Source organism: Phyllobates terribilis, unplaced genomic scaffold, assembly GCF_046119375.1.
Source record: "Phyllobates terribilis strain yellow unplaced genomic scaffold, ASM4611937v1 Scaffold_11__3_contigs__length_659146591, whole genome shotgun sequence".
NCBI classification, from domain to species: domain Eukaryota; kingdom Metazoa; phylum Chordata; class Amphibia; order Anura; family Dendrobatidae; genus Phyllobates; species Phyllobates terribilis.
This window is the reverse complement of record NW_027362771.1, coordinates 306,359,920-306,386,729: the sequence shown is the minus strand read 5'-3', so window position 1 is coordinate 306,386,729 and position 26,810 is coordinate 306,359,920. Positions and strand designations below refer to the sequence as shown.

Sequence of the window (26,810 nt, the reverse complement as noted above, 5' to 3'; positions counted from 1 at the left end):
CAATAACTCTTCTCTTGCTATATAATCTGGGGAATTTTGACAATCAAAATCTCTGAGCCATTTGGAGAAGCTTCTCCAACCCATCCTGGAGGGGGGGCACCATATACCCTTTGTCCATTGACTTGCACAAGTGATATATTTAAGCTCGTCATCCAGTTGACTAGTGCAGCATTATTTTTCCGGTTTACAGAGTTCAGCCATACCTGAGGATCGCAGGAGGCACTCACTGCTACCTTTTAGTACTTCATGTCTCTTGGCCTTTTTCTCTGTAGTCTCTGTCCTTACATGAGTTAAATAATAGAGTGAGGGCCATACAATATGAATAAGTGAGGGCACTCTCAAATGTACACAAGAAGCACCTCTTAAATTTCTACAGGAGGGCACTTCAAAATGTATGTTACAGGGCCACACGAGGGCTCTCACAAAACTCAGCTTTCCTGCCTACTGCAGGCCTTCTGAACATTTGAATTTAGGCCTGCAGTATCACATGGTGGTGGAGGAGGAGGAGGAAGGTCAAGCCCAACGCTACAATGGACACATTGTAAACTGCAATGGAATATGTATTCCACTATCTGAGTGTCAATGATGGAGGGACCGCCCAAATATCTAAGTAACAGCTGTCCCTCCAAAACGCATGTTACAGAGCCACCTGGGCAGCACGGTGGCTCAGTGGTTAGCACTGCAGCCTTGCAGCATTGGGGTCCTGGGTTCAAATCCCACCAAGGACAACATCTGCAAGGAGTTTGTATGTTCTCCCTGTGTTTGTGTGGGTTTCCTCTGGTTTCCTCCCACACTAAAAGACATACTGATAGGGAATCTAGATTGTGAGCCCCAAATGGGGACAGAGCCCAAAATGTCTGTAAATTGTCTGAATTGTAAAGCACCACTGAATATGTTGGTTCTATATAAATAAAAAAAGATTAAAGATCAAGAAGATTATGCAGGAAAAACTGTTTCTTTACCTTTTAGGCTAGTTAAATGCAATTTAGGTTAGGTTTGGTAGTTGTTCTTGTGTGTCTGTAAAAGTGGCGTAATACTGTGACAAACTTATTCCCAGAAACCATATGTGAGTCAGAAATGCATGCAGGCACATTCTCCAGGCTCTTCCCATTCTGTTTCATCACTTTCCCATCCATTTTAGCCTTTTCCTCAGGCCCCCAGACGTTTTTGTATGGTCCAGCAGAAAATTACTCGCATTTCCCATTGACTTACATTGTACTCGCTATTTGGAACGAATACACGATTATTACAAAGTACTCGTTATGAGTACAGCGATTACGAATATTACGGTACTCGCTCATCACTAGTCTTTCAACCTCGGATATGTGCTCTATGTTCTGTTGTGAATAAAAATCTAGCTATAAGTAGAGATGAGTGAATATATTTGAGTGGAATTTAAGTCTACTCGAATATTTAAAAAGTCCTCTCCTTCTTCCAAGAGCCATAACTTTGATTTTTCCATTGACATAGCCATTTTTTGTGGGACAAGTTGTAGTTCTAAATGACACCATTTATTTTACCATATAATGTACTGAAAAATGGGACAAAAGTACAATGAAATAGCAAAAAAAACCTTGAAACTGTGATTGTTTGATTGCTTCTTGTATATTCTGTACTAACACGCTATTGCAGTATATAGCTAAAATGACAGTCTCCTATAATGCCCAGCCAGTGGCTGGGCTTCATAGGAGTGCCAACATTACAGCCTTCAGGATGCCCCCCATCTGCCATGACATCCCATCAGCACCCCGTGACCTTGTCTCAAGGAAAGGCGAAAGGCACCCGAAATGGCGGGACCCTGAGACTCTTGTGCCTTAAATGCTGATGTCAGAGATTGACTGTGGCGTTTAAGGGGTTAACAGCAGTGATCAGTGCTTAGCTTAGCTCTGATCGCTGCTACCACAGGAAGATGCTGGCTGTCTAATACAGGCAGCATTTTCTGGCTATAGTGCAAGATTATTATAAGTGAATATCGAAAAGGAGTCAAAAAATGGGAACAATAGAAAATTATGTTGATAAACACTTCTGAATCTTAAATTCATATCTATTTACCGGGCTCAGAAACAAATGCTGAAGTTCCTCTAGCAGCGGCACTGGTGAATTTGGACATTTGTGATAATGTCGTTGGTGGAAGACGCTCAACAGGTCGTGTTGTGGTTGTCTTTTCAATAAGTGTTGTTAGCCTAGGTCCGTGAACTGTGGGGACAGGTCTTTTAACTGGTCCATCTGAAAGAAAAAATTGTAAATAAATCAGTACAAAATGTGATATTACAGTTCCATGTTTTTTAAGCCATAGCTCTAAAGAAAGAATAGTTTTGCATTGGACTACTTCTTTATATTCTAATTAACCCCTTTACAGACATTTGACGTAGATATATGGTACAAGTCGGTAGCGGGCTGAGCTTATCCCATACTTGGCAGGTAATGGCTATTACATACAGTCAGAACCTGTCTTTAACAGCTGCTTGTGGAGCAGAGCTGCACCCATGACTGTTAACCTGTTATATGCCGCTGTCAATCTCTGACAGCAGCATTAACAGTGCAGCGGCATTCGGATGCGTCATTTTATGCGTCCATCTGTACAACCATAACACGATCGCGGGGCACTGATGGATTTCTATGACAGATGGGTGTCTGTTGAAGACCTCTGAACGTGTCATCATGGAGCTTCTTTGCAATCAAGACTGTGATTTTTGCTATCATCAGCACTACAGTAGCATTGCTGTACAAAGGACAAGCAATCAGAAAATTGCAGGTTAATCCCCTAAGGGGACTAATAAATACAATAAAAAGCAAAAAAAAATGATTAAAAATAAAAAGAAACATAAAAGTTTGAATCACCACCTTTTCCCCCATTAAAAATAAAGGTAATAAAAATACATTTAAAAAATACACATATTGTATCACAGCATCCAGAAAAGTCCAGTCTATCACAATATAAAAATAATTAACCCAATCAGTAAACACCATAAAAAAAATTAAAAACCTCAAAATTGCTGTTTTTTTGGTTGCCGCAATACCGCAAAAAAATGCTGTAGGAAACTACCAAAATGACTCATCCATCCCAAAATGGTATCAATGAAAACACTTTCTCCCCAGCAAAAAATGAGACCTCACACAGCTACATCCACAAAAAAATATGTGCGTCTAATTGTATTTTCTTTCTCAATTTCACTGCACTTGGAATTTTTGTCTTATTTTCCAGTACACTATGTGGTAAAATGAATGGTACAACTCAAAAGTACAACTCGTTCCGCAAAAGAACAAGCTTCTACAGGTCTACCGGGACCCGTAGAAGCACCGGAAGGTTTGCGAAACGGCTGCAGTCCATTTCATCTCTCCCCCGCATGTCTCCATTGTTACCCTGCATACCACGACGATGTCCCACCTAAAGGAATAAAGGACCAATAGATTGAAGATTCGGTAAGTGCTGCCTTTCTTTGTTCTTTATTTGAATTTGTTTGTACTTGGCTTGTTGCACCACCAAAAGAATCTAAGAGCACGTTTACTGAGACAACACATTTCTGCGAGTTGCATATGGTGTGGTGCTGAAATAGTTCTCTAACCCAGAACGTATACAACAAATAAGCTGTAATGTATAATTGATTCCACTTCCCCCTAAAATTACATATATAGCTAAAAATTCTCACATATAGATTGGGTTATAGTTTTCCCTGGTCCTTCCATTTCCCCAAATAATGGCTTTATTGCAAAAACATAGGTTTTTCCATACTGTAATCCAGTGAGCCTGAATGATCGGTATGATGCTGACAATTGTTCCATAGAGGCATCTGACTCTGAAGATATATAAAAGAATTATATTATTTCTCTTGGTCACAAACCATCCTCAATACAGCAAATAGATAACTAAAGATTTATGTCTGATCAGAACATTACACCAAAAGTGTGCATTTTTAAGGAATATTCAAAACTACATTTATTAGTGTTTTTGTCAGTAACTTTTCTGTTATGAAACTGATATAAAACAATCTATTGCCCATTAATCTCAATAAGAAAAATAACAACAACACAATATGACAGATCCTGTGAAAACAGTAAAGCTGTATTCCTAATATACAGACAGTGTAAAATGCCCAAATTTATCACGTCGGCTCATGCTGGTAGGCAAATTTGGTGGATGTTTACACACTTTCATCTAATTTTATCCCACCTCATGGTAAATTTACGTTTGAAGCACAATTTTGGCTTATAGAACATAATAACTGGTCATCCAGGTACTCTCTTCACTGCAAGCATACCAAAAAAATCAGAACAAGCTGAAGTCCAATAAAGCAGTCCAACACGCTTCTTAACATAAAAATAAAATTCAACTTAATGATCTTTAGAACAGAATCCACGTCATCCAGAATCCTCCCTTCTTGTCGCACTTGCAGTATTGGTATATTTCATCCCATGGTGTTATTTTCAGTCCTGTTGAGACCAATGATCACTGCCAACAATTCTGTCACAAGCTTCTCTTAAAGATCAATCAGACATAGAGCCAACTACTACCTGATCCTGGGTTTAGCCGGTCGGCTTCTTCCTGGGGCAAGCTTAATAAAAAAACACATAAAGATATATTCTATCCAACAGTGCCATTTTTATGCCATCTTCTATCCTACACTTTGTTTTGCCTGTCGGATTCTTCCAGTTGCAAGCTTCCTGTGGCCAATCTTGGACTTCGCCTGCCAGCTTTCCCCAGGAAGAAGCTGAAAGGCGAAACCCTGGGTTGGGTTAAAGCTGGCGTACTTGATAATTTTATGTATTTTTAACTCTTCTATTTTTGTGTGAGTACAATAAAAACAGAGTTTGAAGTAAACTGTCTGACAGTGTTGCTTTATGTCCATTTGTTCGTTAAGGGAAATCCATGACTGGACTGTTGGAATATACTGATATTGGATGTGTGACAAAGAGGGAGGATCCTGGATTATGTTTATTCTGCTCTAAAGATTGTAGATGCAGTATATTATTTGCACATATTAAGCCAGTGCTGTTTTTTTCTTAGAAACTGTCTTTGCATGGTGCGGTGTAAATAGTGGTTAAAACACTTAATAAATGTGGTGCACATCATGTGCAGGAGAATTATGGTGCAGAGGCTGATTCAAACTGATATTTGGGGATAACTTATGCATACTGACATGTGGCAAAAGTTTTGATCACTAGGGCATTGGTTATTGAGAACAATCTATGATAACTGAAATGATGTGGCGCTAGCGCTATACTTAGCAATGTTGGCATTTTTCAACTTTAATCAGAAAGCCATCCTAAGTGGAGATTAGATAACTCTATTCCACTTATCTAGCTTCTTGCTGGAAAATGTAGACATGAGCTAAGAGGTCTTACTTGTGTCCCAAATTCTAGAGATTCCTAGTATTTACCGTAGAACCCCTGGTGGTATAAACTAAGCTATATGTTTCTAAAATATGTTAAAGGTTTAAAAAAACTCACAGTGGTAATTTTCTTTAGATAAAAGAATTACAGAAAAACACATGACCCATATAACTAAAGTACCTTTAGAAAAGTGGCACATCTTAAACATCACTTCATATTTAAACATTTTCATTATATACATTTTTTTAAAATGTTTCTCAAAAACAGGGACAATTATTATTGACCACATCGTAACTATGTGAATGAGATCTAAGGCTTAGTTCACACTATTTTTGCTGTATATATTATAATGTATATCTTAGTGTCACGATGAATAACATAGTAGTTTAAACTATGTTATAAAACCAAAAAAGGTGTTTTGATATAAACGTTTGAGGTCTAAGGGGTAAAGTTTCTCCTTGTGGAGAGTGACATTTCGAACAAATGTCAAAATACATTAATAATATGGCAAATGAAACCCTTCATTATGTCATAGTATATGGATGGACGTTTGTGTTATATGTGTTTCTGGTGTACTGAACAAAAGTGGTATGATGGAAGACTAGACTGATGAAAAGTATATAATCATGTAAAAAAATCCTCAAAAATATGAATTTAAAGTGTTGTCGTATTTAGGAAGATATCACCTATCCACAAGATAAGTGATAACTTGCTTAAAGCTGGGGGTCCCACCACTGGACCTTACTAATCCGAAGAACAGAGCACTCTAGAGCCCAGTTTGAATTGAACAATGTCAGTGAATGCATACTATTTGTTCTTTATGGGGCTGACGGAGATATGCAAGCGCTATATTAATTTACATAAGTACCTCTATGACTGAAAGTATAATTAAGCCTTACCTGAAGTTAACCTCCATGTTAAAAGATATGACGATGCCCCAATGACTCCAGACCAACTCAGTAAAACACTATCTGCCACTGTTTCTTTTATTTCGAAGATGTCCACTTTTGGTAAGTCTACTACATAACAATGTAAAGATCAAAACATTTCAGACACATTTGAAAGAAAAAGGAAAGATGTACTGTTACTAAAATATATGTATGTCCTTTTTGTTTACTATATGTTTAAAGTTTCTTTATTTCCTTACTTCTGATCATTTCTATAAAAAGTTCCAGGATTCTTAAATTACCTATGAAAGAACATGTTTTCCCCAAATCATGGTCTGGGATCTATTACCACCTTTAGCAAAATAGTGACCAAAGCAAAGGATGCATTGCAAACATGATTGATATGTGTATGCTTGGACTTGATATATTTGCATGTACCGATTATTTTATAAATCTTACCAATAGACAATTACCCTCTTGACTACTCACACGTTTTTGCTGTAAGAAGGACAGGACTTCCCTCTCGGTTTCCAACAATGGATGACACATAGATATTGTAAGTAGCACTTTCCTTCAAGTCAGGTAGCGAAAAAAATGAGGAGTCTGCAGAAACAATCTTTGAGTTTCTAGCACCACCTAGTGATATAAAATAAATGTTAGCCGATTTCCTCTACTGCCTCAAAATATTAGTTGTATTAAAAGATTTTAAAAATAATAAAAATAGGTCCTAAATTATATAATAATTGTCCATCTCTAATGCCTGCTGAAAGTCAATAACTTTATCTTATCAAAACTAAAAAACATTTTGCGAAGACTGGAAATACTTTTACACTTGTTTTTCTTATATTTTGTGACTTCTTTAAGTTTTGGTATTGTTTTTAAAATTATTGCATTTTTAAGCAGTTTAACAAATACACATACAAATTTCACATCTACTGCCAGAAAAATGCGGTTTAACCTATATAACCTATATAGCTAACTATAATGATTAGCTACATTGGGCAAAATTATCAAAATTGTCTAACTTTTAGACAGTGCAAACTTGGAATAAATGGTCTTAAAATGCGTTAAATTTATCAAAATGGTTCATGTTGGTTGATAAATCTAATTTTAAAACTGCCTGGTATAAGGGTGCATTTATAGGGCGTGATGCCAGAGTTAATGACCGCCGATTGACAATGATCAGTAATAGATTGATCAATGTGCATATGCTGTCATTGTTCTCAGTAGCGCAGGTGCTGTTTACCAGGGCAATGTACTGCAAAGAACGGTTACCTTTTGGGCAAACCAAAAAATCATTTCACACGACGGGCAAGTATTTTTCTCGGTGAATATCAGCCTGATTACATTTTATTCCTGATTCTGACCTCTTGGTACTGACAAGCTTTTCTGACGATACTCAGCCAGCCCGCTCCAACAGCTCCATGTACTCAACCCAGGGATCCCTAGATAGTGGTTAAAGGATGAAGTAAAGGGTTCCCCTAGGACCTGTTAGAGTGGCTTGTGCAAAACCTGTCATTGGAAACCCTTTTAAGATCTGTGAGACTTTCACTGACAGTGCTCCCTTACACCTACAATTAAATTACATTAGTAGAAATACTTTTGTTGTAGTATTTGAATTGTACTTGTAAACCACTATTTTTGTATATTAATAAAAAGATCTTACCATCAAATGGCACCCAAGAAATTTTGTAGTGAGTTATTCCAGGTGTTTTCTTCCAGGATAGTTTGAGCGTGTTGACTCCAGTATCAATAATCTGTAAATCTTTAATAGGAAGAAGCTGAACAGGATTGGAATCTGGAAAAATAAAAAATATTAAATTCACAAAAACTGACTCCATTCAGTAATTTAAGTTTACACAGTTTAAAAAGGTAGAAAGGGAGTGGGAAGATATCCATCCTTAGGGCAGTCATTATCGTGAACAATGGGAGATGTCCAGCTGGTAAATGTTTTGCCCTCGTGAAATGATTGACTCCTTTTTGAAATGGGTTGACTCTGATGAGATGACCCCTTTGAAGGGGTTATCCGGCCTTAGGGCACACTCGATGGTACTGCAAACTCGTGAATTCTCACATCACGCACACTGCGTGCTGTGAGGATCCTCTGGTGGCGGCGCACGGTGCATAACCACAAGTATACTATTTGAATACAAGCGGTCATGTGCCGACCAGAAGTATGCAAATCACATACTTACAGTCACATGACTACCTGCTCCCAGTGCAGGCACAGGCAATGCATAAGATGTGAGGTGAGGATTTACAAGTGTGCAGTCACATATAATAATAATCTTTCTATTTATATAGCACAAACATATTCTGCAGCGCTTTACAATTCAGACAATTTACAGACATTATTGGCACTGTCCCCATCGGGGCTCACAATGTACATTCCATATCAGTATGTCTTTGGAGTGTGGGATGAAACCGGAGAACTGGGAGGAAACCCATGCAAACACGGGGAGAACATACAAACTCCTTGCAGATGTTGTCCTCGGTGGGATTTGAACCCAGGACCCCAGCGCTGCAAGGCTGCAGTGCTAACAACTGAGCCACCGTGCTGCCTGTTAGTGACTGCAGACTTGTATCCTAAAACCAAACAAAACCTTTAATATCTGCGTCTTTGCAAAGGGCTACATTTGCTACTGTACTGCAAAGAGCAAACTTTGCAGGCATAGAACTGATAGTGCAATGTTGCTACCCATTACATTAAATCCCATTGACCAAGTAAATACACAGTCATAGAAGATCATTCACATTCCTCACAGCTCTGTTGATCGGCCCATGCCGTAGAAGAGTAGAAAATAAGAATATTTGTAATTATTTATCGTATTATTGACTCAGGGTCAAGTTCCAAATGTTATTATGTCATGTCTCTAGAGGATACTGTAGATTAGTCCCTTTAAAAATTAAAAGTAAAATAATAATACAATTTTGAAAATTATCATGAGTCGGGCCTGGCCTTCAAACAAGAGATACTGAATAGCTTTTTAGTATACCTGGGGCTTACCTGTGCTCTGAATAAGAGTGGCTGGTGGACCTTCAGTGTTGGTATAAACTGCTTGAACATTCACAATGTACCTGGTGTTGGGCTGCAAATTTGTAATATGGTATGACCGGATATTGGGAGCCAGATACTGACTTGTAGGTGTGTCTATTGTAACAATAGAGATGCATTACTTGGACATATTTTGAATAAATCAATTGTGTATCCTATATACAAAGCATCATTTCCATCATAGTAAACCAGAATATGAAATCGAATTACAAATGCTATTTTATTAATCACAATGATAGCATATATTAATTATAGTCGTCGCTCACTGTGTACTGAGCGATGACTGTAGCTGCTCCGGTACGTCTCAATGACTGAAAGCTGGTGGATCCCGGAAGGAATAAACTTAATTTCTCCCGCTATTTGAGCTTTCAGTAAGGTGGCGAGATACCATTGCAATCCTCCTCCCCCCATATCTGTAGGTTAATAACGTTTAGGGACAATGACAGGTTACTTTTAAAATATTTTCAATATCTTTAAACATATTAAAGGAGTTGTCCAGTATGTTAGATTACCCCCCCCCCCCCAATGTATCCCCCCGGGGCCCCTAAGGATTTTTGTAATTAGCTTAAGTTGCAGATATTACCTGTGAGCGGTGCTATCCTCGGCCACTCACAGGCATCACGTGGGGTCTCCGCAGTGGCTGCCAGGTTGTGGGTAGGGTTACCCCCGCGTCACACCCAGTATCCACCGCGCGCTTTCCCAATGAATGGGGAGAGGCAGAGCGCGCGGTGGATGTCGGGTGTGACGCGGGGGGGTAACCCCACCCACAGCCTGGCATCCACCGTGGAACCAGGAAGAAAAAGACCCCCGACTGCTGCCAGCACTTGTCGTGATGTCAGTGGATGTCAGAGCGGGCTGCAGTCGGGGGTCACATGATGCCTGTGAGCGGCCAGTGATAGCGCCGCTCAAAAGCAGTATCTGCACCGTAAACTAATTACAAAAATCCTTAGGCGCCCGGGGTGATACATTTGGGGGGGTAATCTAAAGTACTGGACAACCCCTTTAAAGCAAACGAACCATCAGGCCTCTTTCACATAAGCATATTAGTCACCACTTTTCATCTGCTTTCATCGGATTGTAATACAAAGCTAATATAAACTAATGGGGCTGTTCACATGGATGTTTTTCCAGATCGCTTTTTTAAAAAGCACAACATGCTATTTTATTCCATTTTATGGGTAGAATACCCCCATTAAAGTCTAAGGAGGTGCTGAAAATGTGGCTGAGTCAATATTCTAGCAGTATTTGATCAGTTTTTGCATTCGTATTTGCTATTTATTGCTATTATTTTTTATTGGGAGAAAATGGATCTGGAATTTGTTTTTACCCAACAAAAAAACATGGCATTGAATGAAAATACTTACACAAAAACTGATGACATACGAAGCATCCAGTTTAATTAAACATTTGTATTGCGGATCTGTATTACAGAAATCTAATATACACTTGTGAAAATGCACACATATTATACACATGCATTAAAGCAAATTAACCTGATGTTGCAGGGTTCCAGGACACTTTATATTCAGTGGCTCCAGTTGTGGAACTCCAAGCAAGAGAGATGGAAGTGCTGGTGTATCCAGTCACCTTGAAGTTAGACACATATCCGAGAGGTGCTGCAGAATACCAAAGTTGGATGCTATAAATACTCAGCATGGTGCACTGGGCCACACATGTTGTTATACTTTCTTGCCCATTATCATAAGACAATTTTTACAGTTAAAGTAAATAGTTGATACAACATCTCACACAGAAATGTGATTGCCATGGAAATGGAAGTGAACTGCCCTTATTGGAAGGATGATATCGGATATACAACCCCTGGCAAAAATTATGGAATCACCGGGGTCTCTAGTGCTGGAGACATGATTCATGTCAGTCCACTTGGTGCAACAGCTCTCCCAGGTGTGATCACTCCTTTTAGATGCAGACTAATGAGCAGATCTAATTTGATGCAGGTGTTAGTTTTGGAAATGAAAATTTACAGGGTGATTCCATAATTTTTTCCTCAGAATCGAGTGATTCCATAATTTTTTCCCTCTGCTTGGTCTGAAAAAATTACCCTTACTGAGTACCACATTTTTTTTCTTGATTTCTTTTAGTGTTTCTTAACGCCCTAAAGTTGCCATTTGAAATGACTTTAGTTTTGTGCCATGTCTGTGATCTGCTTTTTTTCAACAACATTAAACAACTGAATGAACATCCTCCGAGCCCGGTGATTCCATAATATTTGCCAGGGGTTGTAGTAAGATAGTTTATTGTCAACGCGTTTCAGAGTCACACTGGCTCCTTCCTCAGGACAACCATGAATAACTATAGTTAGAGTTATGCTTGGTTGTCCTGAGGAAGGAGTCTGATATATTTAGCTTTTTTATTTTCTCTTTTACTATGTGCATTACTTTAAGAGGAGTGATTTAGCGTTTTATACACAATAGAGTCCACATGGTCCAGATAGTTAAGTAGTTAATCACACTACTTAGCAGGCAGTTGAGGAACTAGTTTTGTGGGTGGAGTTTGGGGTACAAAACAATAGCAACCAGAGTTACTTCAGAGTCCAGTCAGAGAGCAGCACAGCAACATGGAGTGGATTTACTCTCCCCGTTCCAGCAGGCTGTATGGTGAAGACTAGTCAGGGAAAGTGTGGTAAGCACCTAAGACTTCTACTACTGGAGGAATACCTTGGTCTCCAAGAGTACACCGTCTTATTGCAAGTGTGCCGTGGATGCAGGAGGAGTACTCAACCTGAAGTAAGTCAACCATAGAACAGATGGGAATGCTAGCTGACCACACACAATGAAAACTGGTGGTACCAGGACATGTAGGTCAGCTAGGGGTCACAATCATAGAGGGGTGGAAGAACATACCATATTGTCAGAACTGGACACCAGCCTTAGGCACTGGAGAGACTGGCTGCGATGCACTCCTCTTATGCACTTGGTCTCAATATCTGCTACCATTGATTGTCTGTATTTTGTAACCTGTTGTCACCAAGCGTGCACCACCATCTATTGCTGCTGATAACTTGTACCATCATTTTCTGTTATCACCTGCTACTATTTTAGTAAAGTTTTACAAATGTTTCACCACTATATCGTGCCTGTTGACTCTCCTGTCTCCTTCCACCACACCAACATCATGAGGAACGCCACTGAACACCATAAATGTGAGGGGACAGCGCTGACCACATTAACCCCCACACACCAGCAGCCATATTCCTATTTAACAGCACCGGTGCACCAGGCACCTTGCATGGCCGCGGTCGAGACACAGGGGTCTCCCATGGGCATAATACTAATCAGACAACACAGGGTGAGGGTAAAACAATGTGGCAATACTTTATTGAACCACTAAACAGATAATAAACATATAGAACAGTCCCAGCAAATTCCCAAGATTGTGTAAAATTACACAGTCTCATCCTTCCGCTGGCCTGCTGGGAATAGAGCAGCTGCAACTTTGGGACTTCCAGGGCCAATTACTTCAACCAGTGGCACCCCGTTTTGGGTGGACACCCACAGAGAGGAGGTAGCGGCAAGCTTAGGAAACTGACAGTCCATTTAGATACGTGGCCAGGAGACCCGAGGGTCCCAACCTGGCTTCTCCGAACATATCCATGGAACTAGGTGACCGGTGGGTCCCAACCTGGCTTTGTCCAAGTGTATCCATGAGTTCCAGGTGGCCGGTAGGTTCCAACCTGGCGAATCCAAATTTCTCCATGGGACCAGGTGGCCTGATTGTCCCAACCTGGTTTTCCCCAAATCCATGGGTTCTGTAATAGTCAATGGAGCAGATCTGTATCTCTCAAGCCTAGGCCGTGGTCCCTAAGGCTGGCATCCTGTAGAATCCGAATCTGTGTCCTTCTGTATGAACCCAAGTGTCCTAACTGCTGTTCTGAAGAGTTACTCTCAATCTACCACCTCTCTTGGCTGTGTTTTTGTAAAGGTCTTCCTCATCATTCAAAGGGCAGGGGGGAAGGTGGCAGGGGCTCATGTCTTATTGTTTTAGCATTTAATCAATTTGCATAGTTTGTATTCCATTGCTCTGCAGATCAACAAACTAGCTGGCCTGGTTCAATATGTAATTAGCATATTAGCAAACATCATTGTTCCATGACCCTGAGTAGCTGTGCTCCAGAGATAACAGACAATAAGTTGCAGTAAATATCAACTCAAGTGTCAACATTTAGGCTTATCCAAATAACAATCTGTCCTTCTTGACCAACCAAAGAAAAACACACAAATTCAAAAGTCAGCATAAAAATAATAGTGCATTTCTCCTGGCCTACTGAATTTAGACATCTGGATAATTAAGATTAAATGCTGTGTTGTCACAGCCACCACCTCCATGTGACAACAAAAAGGATCAGACCCATGCTCAGGGTACCAGGTTCACTGCGCTCTGCGTGTCACAACAGGATTCAGTACTCTGCACTTGAGTCAGTGGCAGTCCAATATTAGCCACTTTGTGCACTCAGAAGAACATGTACATCACAGGGATGGCTCAGGCCCAGGAGTTGCACCTATGCCATCAACAGTGGGAGTGAGATGCATTATAAAGCTGAGTTTTTGCTGGACATGTACCAAAGCCCATCATCCTGCCAAAGGTGGGTATAAAAAATTACCTGTCAGTATAACAATGACAGGTTGATATAATACAATGGAACATATCATTTTAAGTCCCCTTGTAGGATTAAAAAATATTATAAATAGTTGATTTTAGTGTAAGAAAAATATTTGGCATCACTGCATCTGTAAGAATAAGAACCCTAATACTACATTACTTATCCCACTCACTTAACGCAATAAAAATATATATAATCATGGCAGAATTGCTGGTTTTGTTCATCCTGCCTCAGAGAAAAAAATAAGATGTGATCAAAAGTTGTACTGTATATACCCCAACATAAGTTTTCTTCTCAAAGACAAGCCCAAACGCAGCTGTTTCTATGAGAAAATAAAAGTTATAGATTTCAAAATATGACAGCAAAAGCTAAATAAAGTGATTTCTTTGTGTAATTTAAGAATTAAAATGATATAAATGTGGTCTTGTCATAATCATATTAATCCGCAGAGTAAAGTTAACATGTCAACTATACTGAATGATGAACGGTGTTTATAAAAATATAATCCAAAATTTATGGGGGTTTTTTAATCACACTGTCTATCATAAAAGTGTAATACAGCCACAGTGAGTTAATAAAATATAATTATTCAGTTATATGCATCCTAAAATTGTGTCCTTGACATAAACATCTCATCCTGCAAAATAGAAGCTCTTATATTACTACATCGAAGGTAAAATAAAAAAAAGGTTATGACTAGTGTTGATCGAGCACTAAAATGCATTTTTGCGGTGGCACCCCCGGCAGTCTTTTAAAAGCCTAACAAGTCCCCAAAACGATAGTGACAGTGCTCAAATGACATGGGGACAGCATGGGGATCGCCCCAGGAAGCATTTCTGACCCCCAGGTCACTGCTGTCAACAACGTGGTCAGAGGTATTAAGCCACTTTTACGAGCTCACAATAAAACGTTCAAAAACGAAACTGAAACTTTTTTCCTGTGAAATATGTTAAGGAATTTCTTTTCCAGGGTAAAGACTTGTGTATAAGGTAAAATAAATAACCAAAAACAAAAATACTCCTCCGCACCTTGGGCTATGTTCACAAGTAGCATTTTTTATGCGTTTTTGCACTTTTGTATTGCTTTCAAATGTGATAAATGCATACACCGGGAAATTTCATTTTAACATTTTACAACCTTATCTGGCCATGTGCTGTGTGACACATGCATAAAGTGCTGAAAAGACATGGGTACAGCACGGGGAAGATCCCTGGAAGCATCTCTGACACCCAGGTCACTGTCTAAAAGTGTGCCCATCAGAAGTGATCTTTGCCGCATCCGAAGATGCAGACTTGCAACTATCCCCGTGCAAGTTCTTGTCCCAGGGCACTGTTCAATTGTACCTGGCCCATTCCTTGCAATAGAAGCGCAAGTATGCAGCCTGCCACCCACCCACCCCCAGGCTGCAATACTATACTGCTTGCTTGCTTGCACTTGAAATTGGGCCTTTAAGGCATGTGGAGGCGGAATCTGGCCACCATGTCATGGCTGCGTTGGCGGCCTGGAATCCATACTCAGTCCCCAGCCGCCCGGCGGCCGGGTGTCCATGCTCGGTGCCCAGCCGCCCCGTGGCCGGGTGTCCACACACGGTTCCCAGCCGCCTGGGGGCAGCCGGGTGTCCCTAAACGGTCCCCAGCCGCCCCTATTTCTCCTTGGAACATCTCCCCACACACTTTTCTTAGCCCGGCCTGCTTTAGGGCAGCATTGGACGAGCCCACCAGAGAACCAGACTCCTCCGGTGGGCCCTGGCTTCTCCATCAGGGGAGTTGAGAGTGCCAAGGTGAGGAGCATGATGATGATGACAGAAGTTAGCATCTGCTTTGTTTTCTTTTAATGCAAGTGTAAGTGTGCAGCCTGCCACCCACCCACCCCCAGACTGCAATGCCATAATGCTAGCTTGCACTTGAAATGGGGCCTTTTAGTTTGGAGGAGGCCGAAGCTGGCCACTACCTCATGGCTGCTTCGGCAGCGAGGTATCCATACTCAGTCCCCAGCCGCCCCTATTTGTCCTGGTGTGCCTTATACATAAGATTAAGCGCGTATACCAAAACATTACCTGTGCCCTCCCCAGTGCATTTAGTGGGAAGGAGAGCCTATTCCGCTGTAGTGTGTGCATGCCAAACCCCTGTTCATGGTACATGCGAAGATGCCTCCCACCCTGCACCTGTCGTTGCAGACTTGCAACTATCCCTGTTCAAGTCCTTGTCCCAGGGCAGTGTTCAATTGAACCTCTCCCATTCCTTGCAATGCAAGCGCAAGTATGCAGCCTGCCACCCACCCACCCCCAGGCTGCAATACTATACTGCTGAAGCAGAGTAGTGAACAGTGCAACAACATTGCTCGGGCACCTCCATTTTGAAGGAGGTGCCTTATATATGGAGGGATCCTCCGGCCATTGGCCGGGGACTCCTTAGGGCGACGCGCGCGGCCCCTTTAAGAGAGGGGGAGCGCGCGCGCGCCCTAAGCACAGTGACCGGGGGAGAGTGGGCGCAGCTTGCACTTTAAATTGGGCCTTTTAGGCATGTGGAGGCGGAATCTGGCCACCACGCCATGGCTGCGTCGGCGGCCTGGTATCCATACTCAGTCCCCAGCCGCCCGGTGGCCGGATGTCCCCGCTTGCTCCCCAGCCTCCAGGGGGCGGCCGGGTGTCCATACTCGGTCCCCAGCCATCCCTATTTGTCCCGGTAACCTTTCCCACACTTTTCTTAGCCTGGCCTGCTTTAAGGCAGCATTGGCCAAGCCCACCAGACAACCAGACTCCTCCGGTGGGCCCTGGCTTCTCCATCAGGGGAGTTGAGAGTGCCAAGGTGAGGAGCATGATGAGGTTGATAGAAGTTAACATCTGCTTTGTTTTGTTGGAATGCAAGCGCATGTATGTAGTAGCGGCTAGGCCTGAGGTGGTCAGCGTTTTGGCGCATATCCTACCTCCTCCGAGGATTGCTGGATGTTTTCCTGCTACTATCCAAGTTCTATGACTCCCGTTAAAACAAAGCTTCAGGTGATAAATGATGGATGAGGTAGTGGCAAAGGAGAAAGAGCAGGAGGAACAGGGACCATTCACATCTGTAACGGGTCTGGGAGGCGGAACCTCTGAGCAACTTATACAAGGGGGTGGTCCTTGTAAGGAAGCGGGTGGCGACCAGGGAAGACAGGCAGGCAGTCACAGCAGGTGACCAGGACAGTCTCTGGGTAAATGGGCAGGAGGTCACGGCAAGTGACCGGGACAGTCTCTGGGTAAACGGGCAGGAGGTCACAGCAAGTGACCGGGACAGTCTCTGGGTAAACGGGCAGGTACGACCTGTGACGGCTGAGCCTCCAGGTAGGCTAGCAGGCAGATGGCAGATGAGTGCTCCCAGGTGAGCAGGCGAGAGTCTCAGGATAAGCAGGTGGTCACAGCATGTGACGGCGGAGCCTCCAGGTAGGCTAACAGGCAGGTAGCAGATGAGCGCTCCCAGGTGAGCGGGCAAGAGTCTCTGGACTGGCAGGTGGTCACGGCACGTGACGGCGGAGCCTCCAGGTAGGCTAACAGGCAGGTAGCAGATGAGTGCTCCCAGGTGAGCGGGCAAGAGTCTCTGGACTGGCAGGTGGTCACAGCACGTGACGGCGGAGCCTACAGGTAGGCTAACAGGCAGGTAGCAGATGAGCGCTCCCAGGTGAGCGGGCAAGTTGGTCCATAGACAGACTGACAGGTGGCGGAAGGCAGACCGTCAGACCTCAGGCTAGCAAGCAGGAAAGCGGATGACAGGCAGGAATCAGGCAGCAAACTGGCAGGCAACTGGCAGGCAACTGGCAGGCAACTGGCAGGTAACAGGCAGGTAACAGGCAACGGGACCTGAGGGCTGAAGCAGAGTAGTGAACAGTGCAACAACATTGCTCGGGCACCTCCATTTTGAAGGAGGTGCCTTATATATGGAGGGATCCTCCGGCCATTGGCCGGGGACTCCTTAGGGCGACGCGCGCGGCCCCTTTAAGAGAGGGGGAGCGCGCGCGCACCCTAAGCACAGTGACCGGGGGAGAGCGGGCGCTGGAAGCAGAGCGGGAGGAAGCCGCCGGGCACGGAGCAGAGAGGTGAGGGGAACAGCGTCCCTGCCTAGCAGGAGGCGGGGACGCCGACGCTACAGTACCCCCCCCTTTAGGCCCCCCCTTTTTTAGGCCAGACAGAAATTTAGCAAGGATGAGAGGGGCATGGATGTTCTCCCGGGGCTCCCATGTTCTCTCCTCAGGACCAAACCCCTTCCAATCCACTAGAAAAAAGGTCTTTCCTTTTACCCTTTTGGTGGCCAGAATGTTCTCTACCTCAAACTCGTCTTCAGCAGAAACCGGAGCAGGAGGCGTACCTGTAGACTTGGAAAAGGAGTTAAGTACCACGGGTTTGAGAAGAGATACATGGAAGGAGTTAGGGATCCGTAAGTTGGCCGGGAGTTTCAATTTATAGGCCACCGGGTTGATCTGTTTGATAACCTCCAGTGGGCCGATGAACCGAGGCCCTAACTTATAGGAAGGAATCTTGAGCCGGACATATTTGGATGAGAGCCAGACTTTATCTCCGGGACGAAATTGTGGGGAATCCAGGCGTTTTTTGTCGGCGTGTCTCTTCATCCGCTCGGACGACTGAAGGAGTGCGGATCGGGTACTCTCCCAAATGGAGGAAAATTTGCTAACGAGAGATTCCGCGGCCGGGTTGTCCACAGAGGTGGAGACAGGAAAAGGGATCCGAGGATGCTGACCGAAGACTACAAAAAACGGGGATTTAGAAGAAGATTCGCTCTCGTGATTGTTGTAAGAGAACTCGGCCCATGGTAGGAGATCCACCCAGTCTGAATGGTGGGCATTAACGAAGTGCCGGAGGTAACTGGTCAAATTCTGATTGATCCGCTCCACTTGACCATTGGACTGTGGGTGGTAAGCGGAGGAGAAGTCCAGGGTGACGTCGAGCAGTTTACATGTGGCTCTCCAGAAGCGTGAGGTGAACTGAACCCCACGATCCGACACGATGTGGAGAGGCAGACCATGGAGACGGAAGATGTGGCGGATAAAGTCTTTAGCTAGCTCGGGAGCAGACGGGAGGCCTGGCAGGGGAATAAAATGAGCCATTTTGGAAAAGCGGTCCGCGAACACCCAAATGACCGTACAACCGGCAGAGACGGGGAGATCTGTTATGAAGTCCATAGCTATATGTTGCCACGGGGCAGCAGGCACAGGCAGAGGAAGAAGGCGGCCGGCAGGCATGTGTCTCGGAACTTTGTTGCGGGCGCAGGACACACAGGCAGAAACAAAGTCAATTACATCCTTGTGCAGGGTAGGCCACCAGTAGTGCCGGGTAATAAGCTGGAGGGTCTTTTTCTGACCGGCGTGCCCAGCTAGCTTAGACGAGTGACCCCAGTGTAGAATCTTCTCCCGATCGGACTCCGTTACGAACGTCTTACCGGGAGGGAGACGATATAGGCCCACGGGGGCTACCTGCATTACTCTGGCGGGATCGATGATGTGTTTAGGCTCCTCCTCAAGATCAGACACCAGAAAGGATCGGGACAGGGCGTCAGCTTTGATGTTTTTGTCAGCCGGACGAAAATGAAGAATGAAATCAAAGCGGGCAAAAAACAAAGACCACCGGGCTTGGCGAGGGTTAAGTCTCTGGGCGCTCTGGAGATATGCCAAGTTCTTGTGGTCAGTGTAAATTATTACCGGGTGGAGAGCCCCCTCGAGCAGGTAACGCCACTCCTCCAGTGCCATCTTAATGGCCAACAATTCTCGGTCTCCTATAGAATAATTGCGCTCAGAAGAGGAGAAAAGTTTGGAGAAAAAGCCGCAGGTTACCTTTCTTCCGGAAGAAGATTTTTGGGTAAGTACCGCCCTAGCTCCGGAGGAGGAGGCGTCAACTTCTAGGAAGAATTGTTTGTTGCCGTCCGGACGATGCAGCACCGAGGCGGAGAGGAAGGCCTGTTTTAAGGAAAGAAATGCCTCCTCTGCTTCGGGCGGCCATTCTCTGGGGTTCGTACCTTTACGGGTGAGAGCAGAGATAGGGGCGGTCCGGGAAGAGAAGTGCGGTATGAACAGGCGGTAATAGTTGGCGAAGCCCAGGAACCGCTGAATAGCCTTCAACCCCTCTGGTCGGGGCCACTTCTGGATGGCAGACAGTTTCTCAGGATCCATTTGTAGACCTGTCTGAGAGATTATGTAGCCCAGAAATGGAAGAGAGGTCTGCTCAAAGATGCACTTCTCATATTTAGCGTAGACGTGGTTCTGCCTGAGCCTGAGCAGGACCTGACGAACGTCCCTCCGGTGAGTAGGAAGATCCGGAGAGAAGACCAAGATATCGTCCAGGTACACCACCACGCAGGAGTAGAGAAGATCACGGAAGATGTCATTGACCAACTCTTGAAAGACGGCAGGAGCGTTACAGAGACCGAAGGGCATCACAAGGTACTCATAGTGGCCGTCCCGGGTATTGAATGCCGTCTTCCACTCATCCCCCTGACGGATACGGACCAGGTTATACGCCCCACGGAGATCCAGTTTGGTGAAGATTCTAGCCCCCCTCAGACGGTCAAATAATTCAGGAATAAGCGGAAGGGGGTATTTATTCTTCACAGTAATCTGGTTTAGGCCTCTATAGTCTATACATGGACGGAGTGAGCCGTCCTTCTTTTTGACAAAGAAGAAACCTGCTCCCGCCGGGGAGGTAGATTTCCGGATAAATCCCCGGGCCAGGTTCTCCTCAATATATTCAGACATGGACCGGGTTTCAGCAGCGGACAAAGGGTAGATTCGCCCACGGGGAGGAGTAGAGCCGGGCATCAGGTCGATTGGGCAGTCGTATGGTCTATGAGGAGGTAAAGTCTCTGCCTCTTTTTTATTGAAGACATCCGCATAAGACCAATAGGGAACCGGAAGACCGGGCAGATTGGCTGGGGTAGGAGAAGGACGGGCAGGACGAACGGGAACTAGACAAGTCTTATGGCAGTCCTGTCCCCAGCGAAGGACCTCTCCGGTCTGCCAGTCAAGCACGGGTGCATGTTTCTGGAGCCAAGGCAGGCCAAGCAATAGTGCGTGAGAGAGTCCAGGCAGAACATGAAAGGAGATGCTCTCAGAATGCAGCATTCCCACCTGTAGAGTCAGAGATTCGGTGATGAGTTGGATGGGATGTGGTAAGAGACCCCCATCCACGGCGGCGACAGATAAAGGTACGGCCAGAGGTTTGGTGGGATTGTGGTATTTTTCTACCAGGGATTGAGAGATGAGATTTCCAGCAGCTCCAGAGTCAAGTTGAGCCAGTTCAAAATAGCGGTTCTCTCCGCAGAAGATAGAAACAGACAGCATCAGGGATGGAGAGGGTTTACTTTTGTCTAGGGCGACCTCTCTGAGCGATCCTAGACACAGGCGTTTCCCGACCTCTCAGGGCAGGAACGGATCCGGTGCTCCTTACTGCCACAGTAGAAACAGCTCCCCTCGGCACGACGTAAGTCTTGACGGGTCTTGACCATCTTGGTCTGGTCGACCTGCATAGGCTCAGGTGAGTGTGCCTGGGGAGTAACAGAGGGAGTGACGGGTCTCTGGAATGTAGGGACTAGACGTGGAATCCTCCTCTCACGGGTGACCTCCCTAGCGCGCTCCTGGAACCGGATGTTAATCCGGGTGGCAAGTGTAATCAAGTCGTCGAGAGTGGTAGGAATGTCCCGACCGGCGAGTTCATCTTTAATACGGCCGGACAGACCCTCCCAGAAGACGGACACCAAGGCGTCGTTATCCTAGGCCAGCTCCGAAGCAAGGGTACGGAACCGTATGGCATATTGGCCCACGGTGAGACTCCCTTGACGGAGGCGTAGCAGAGATGAGGCGGATGAGGTCTTCCGTCCGGGTTCGTCGAAGACCTTCCGGAAAGCCGTGAGAAAGGCTGGCAGGTCGGACACCAGAGGGTCTCCTCTCTCCCATAGAGGATTTAGCCAAGCCAGTGCCTCTCCCGTGAGATGGGACATGATGAAGACTACTTTGGCCCGGTCAGAATTAAACTGGTGGGACTGGTGTTCAAAGTGCAGGGTGCACTGGTTAATGAAGCCCCGAGCTTGAGCGGAGTCGTCTCCGAAGCGAGGAGGTGCAGAAAGCCGGATTCCAGAGCAGGATACTATGGTATTGGTGGGCAGCGGAGCGAGTCATGACACTAGCGGTGGTTGCTGGTGGGGCAGTCAAAGTGTCCAGGAAAGAGTTGACATTCCGCAGGTGACCCAGGATGGACTCCTGTTGGGACCTCTGTCGGGACAGTTCATGACAAAGGTCCGAGAGCGAGGGAGCTTGGGTGCCACCGGGTTCCATGGCCCGAGCAAACTGTAACGGGTCTGGGAGGCGGAACCTCTGAGCAACTTATACAAGGGGGTGGTCCTTGTAAGGAAGCGGGTGGCGACCAGGGAAGACAGGCAGGCAGTCACAGCAGGTGACCAGGACAGTCTCTGGGTAAACGGGCAGGAGGTCACGGCAAGTGACCGGGACAGTCTCTGGGTAAACGGGCAGGAGGTCACGGCAAGTGACCGGGGCAGTCTCTGGGTAAACGGGCAGGAGGTCACAGCAAGTGACCGGGACAGTCTCTGGGTAAACGGGCAGGTACGACCTGTGACGGCTGAGCCTCCAGGTAGGCTAGCAGGCAGATGGCAGATGAGTGCTCCCAGGTGAGCAGGCGAGAGTCTCAGGATAAGCAGGTGGTCACAGCATGTGACGGCGGAGCCTCCAGGTAGGCTAACAGGCAGGTAGCAGATGAGCGCTCCCAGGTGAGCGGGCAAGAGTTTCTGGACTGGCAGGTGGTCACGGCACGTGACGGCGGAGCCTCCAGGTAGGCTAACAGGCAGGTAGCAGATGAGCGCTCCCAGGTGAGCGGGCAAGAGTCTCTGGACTGGCAGGTGGTCACAGCACGTGACGGCAGAGCCTCCAGGTAGGCTAACAGGCAGGTAACAGATGAGCGCTCCCAGGTGAGCGGGCAAGCTGGTCCATAGACAGACTGACAGGTGGCGGAAGGCAGACCGTCGGACCTCAGGCTAGCAAGCAGGAAAGCGGATGACAGGCAGGAATCAGGCAGCAAACTGGCAGGCAACTGGCAGGCAACTGGCAGGCAACTGGCAGGTAACAGGCAGGTAACAGGCAACGGGACCTGAGGGCTGAAGCAGAGTAGTGAACAGTGCAACAACATTGCTCGGGCACCTCCATTTTGGAGGAGGTGCCTTATATATGGAGGGATCCTCTGGCCATTGGCCGGGGACTCCTTAGGGCGACGCGCGCGGCCCCTTTAAGAGAGGGGGAGCACGCGCGCGCCCTAAGCACAGTGACCGGGGGAGAGCGGGCGCTGCAAGCAGAGCGGGAGGAAGCCGCCGGGCACGGAGCAGAGAGGTGAGAGGAACAGCGTCCCTGCCTAGCAGGAGGCGGGGACGCCGACGCTACAACATCTATATCAGGCCAGTCAACCAGATGTCTTGTAGGATATGTTTCTGTAACAAAAGGAGCGGTTCGGCTACACAGTTATAGGGCATACAGTGAGTGCAATGCCTACCAAAAATTTCGAGGCACTCCAATGCCCCTTGGAAATGACATGGAGGTCAGAGGGCCTTAACTAAACCTTTTTTTCCATTTATAGCAACTGGGTCTCCTGTGCACTGTTGGCCTAAGCAGTGAATGGAAGGCTTTCCAAAAATTATGAGGAACTGCAATGCCCCTTACAAGAGCCATGCAGTACAGCATATTACAAACATAAGTTCCATTATTGGGAAGTGGGTCTCCCATAGGATTTGCTTATGCCTTCCAAGCAAAAGCTTCCAAAAATTAGGACGGAGCAACTTGCAATGCCCCTTACAAGAGCCATGCAGTACAGCATATTACAAACATAAGTCCCATTATTGGGGAGTGGGTCTCCCATAGGATTTGCTTATGCCTTCCAAGTAAAGGCTTCCAAAAATTAGGACGGAGCAACTTGCAATGCCCCTTACAAGAGCCATGCAGTACAGCATATTACAAACATAAGTCCCATTATTGGGGAGTGGGTGTCCCATAGTATTTGCTTATGCCTTCCAAGCAAAAGCTTCCAAAAATTAGGACGGAGCAACTTGCAATGCCTCTTACAAGAGCCATGCAGTACAGCATATTACAAACATAAGTCCCATTATTGGGGAGTGGGTTTCCCATAGGGTTTGCTTATGCCTTCCAAGCAAAAGCTTCCAAAAATTAGGACGGAGCAACTTGCAATGCCCCTTACAAGAACCATGCAGTACAGCATATTACAAACATAAGTCCCATTATTGGGGAGTGGGTCTCCCATAGTATTTGCTTATGCCTTCCAAGCAAAAGCTTCCAAAAATTAGGACAGAGCAACTTGCAATGCCCCTTACAAGAGCCATGCAGTACAGCATATTACAAACATAAGTCCCATTATTGGGGAGTGGGTCTCCCATAGCATTTGCTTATGCCTTCCAAGCAAAAGCTTCCAAAAATTAGGACGGAGCAACTTGCAATGCCCCTTACAAGAGCCATGCAGTACAGCATATTACAAACATAAGTCCCATTATTGGGGAGTGGGTCCCCCATAGTATTTGCTTATGCCTTCCAAGCAAAAGCTTCCAAAAATTAGGACGGAGCAACTTGCAATGCCCCTTACAAGAGCCATGCAGTACAGCATATTACAAACATAAGTCCCATTATTGGGGAGTGGGTCTCCCATAGGGTTTGCTTATGCCTTCCAAGCGAAAGCTTCCAAAAATTAGGACGGAGCAACTTGCAATGCCCCTTACAAGAGCCATGCAGTACAGCATATTACAAACATAAGTCCCATTATTGGGGAGTGGGTCTCCCATAGTATTTGCTTATGCCTTCCAAGCAAAAGCTTCCAAAAATTAGGACGGAGCAACTTGCAATGCCCCTTACAAGAACCATGCAGTACAGCATATTACAAACATAAGTCCCATTATTGGGGAGTGGGTCTCCCATAGGATTTGCTTATGCCTTCCAAGCAAAAGCTTCCAAAAATTAGGACGGAGCAACTTGCAATGCCCCTTACAAGAGCCATGCAGTACAGCATATTACAAACATAAGTCCCATTATTCGGGAGTGGGTCTCCCATAGGATTTGCTTATGCCTTCCAAGCAAAAGCTTCCAAAAATTAGGATGGAGCAACTTGCAATGCCCCTTACAAGAGCCATGCAGTACAGCATATTACAAACATAAGTCCCATTATTGGGGAGTGGGTCTCCCACAGTCTTTGCTTATGCCTTCCAAGCAAAAGCTGACAAAAATAAGGATGGAGGAACTTGCGAAGCTGGCACCCTGGTGGTATAGTGGTGGTGGAGGCTGAGGATAAGGAGAAGAACATAAAACAGCCGAAATGAGGAAGCGTATACCCATGTGTGGGTGTGAAGCGGTGCATGTGAATACACCTCCCGAAATAACACAGTGGATTTGACTTTATGTTACTCTGCTGTCATTTGGTGGTGATGAGAAGTCTGGCCCAATCCAGCCCTTGTTCATTTTGATAAGGGTCAGCTTATCAGCATTGTCAGTTGACAGGCGAGTGCGCTTATCAGTTATAATTCCCCCAGCGGCACTAAAAACACGCTCTGATAACACGCTAGCGGCAGGGCAGGCCAGGACCTCCAAGGCGTACAGAGCGAGTTCATTCCAAGTGTCCAGCTTGGATACCCAATAATTAAAAGGCACAGAGGAATCACGGAGGACGCTGGTACGGTCGGCAAGGTACTCCCTCACCATCTTTTGAAACTTTCCACTCCTTGTGAGACTACCCCTCGCCTCAGGGCCTGTAAGCTGGGCGGGTGTCAGAAATCTGTCCCAGAACGTTGACAGTGTTCCCCTGCCTCTGCTGGATTGGAGTTGCATCTCTCTCGCATGTACGCCTTGGTTGGGCAACGAACTGTGACCTCTGCCGCTAGCGTGTTCAGATGGGAATTTTTTTAAGAGTTCTGCAGCAAGGGCCTTCTGGTACTGCCCCATTTTTGTAGACCTCTCCACCTCAGGAATAAGAGAGTGAAAGTTCTCCTTGTAGCGGGGGTCTAAAAGTGTCACCAACCAGTAATGACTGTCACCCAACATTTTGACAACGCGAGGGTCACGGTTAAGGCAGCGTAACATAAAGTCAGCCATGCGTGCCAGACTGGTAACGGGCAAGATTTCCGTGTCCTCACCAAGATGACGACTGACCATGGTCTCCTCCTCCTGTAGTGCGGGGATGGCACACCGGGCAAAATAGTGTCGGCTGGGGACCGAGTACCGAGGGACGGCCACCGCCATAAGATTGCGGAAGGATTCCGTCTCCACCAGCCTAAAAGGCAGCATTTCCAACGCAAGCAGTCGTGAAATGTGCGTATTTAGGACTGTGGCCTGTGGGGCGTTAGCTGCGAATTTCCGCTTTCGTTCAAAGGTCTGGGAAATGGACAATTGAATGCTGCAGTGGGACGTGGACGTGGACGTTGAAGCTGTTTCTAGAGAAACTGCCATAACAAGTGAAGACTGAGAGGAGGGGGCATCTTTACATGCAGTATGGACAGGGGATTGCCTTGCACACACAACAGGGGGTTCTATTGCATGCACAACAGTGGAAGAAGCAGTGGTGACACCCGCTGACACTGGTCGTGGACCCTGGGTTTCGCCCCACAAAGTCGGGTGCTTTGCTGCCATGTGCCTGATCATGCTGGTGGTGGTCAGGCTGGTAGTTTTGTCACTCCTGCTGATGCTGGCATGGCAGGTGGAACATATGGCTTTTTTAGGGTTATCAACAGAGTCTTTAAAAAAATTCCAGACTCTGGAAGACCTACCGCTTGTACTGGCAACGTCCCTCGTGTTGGTGTTACGGGGAACGGTTGCCCGCCTTCTGTCTGCAGGCCACCACACTGCTTCTTCCTGCCTGTTGGGGTACTCTGCCTCCCTCCCCCTG

At 45.7% G+C, this 26,810-nt stretch overlaps 1 protein-coding gene across 1 annotated transcript in view; it reads right to left on the bottom strand.

The window, feature by feature from the left end:
* The window catches only part of LOC141167259 (uncharacterized), a 705,047-nt gene that overhangs the window by 627,976 nt on the left and 50,261 nt on the right, over positions 1-26,810 (bottom strand). The window contains exons 14-20 of the mRNA XM_073654695.1: positions 10,767-10,889; positions 9,226-9,369; positions 7,885-8,016; positions 6,708-6,854; positions 6,231-6,350; positions 3,651-3,797; positions 2,053-2,226 (exon numbers count right to left, since the gene is read on the bottom strand). Coding sequence (XP_073510796.1) covers positions 2,053-2,226; positions 3,651-3,797; positions 6,231-6,350; positions 6,708-6,854; positions 7,885-8,016; positions 9,226-9,369; positions 10,767-10,889 — 987 coding nt within the window. The remainder of the gene's footprint in view (positions 1-2,052; positions 2,227-3,650; positions 3,798-6,230; positions 6,351-6,707; positions 6,855-7,884; positions 8,017-9,225; positions 9,370-10,766; positions 10,890-26,810) is intronic.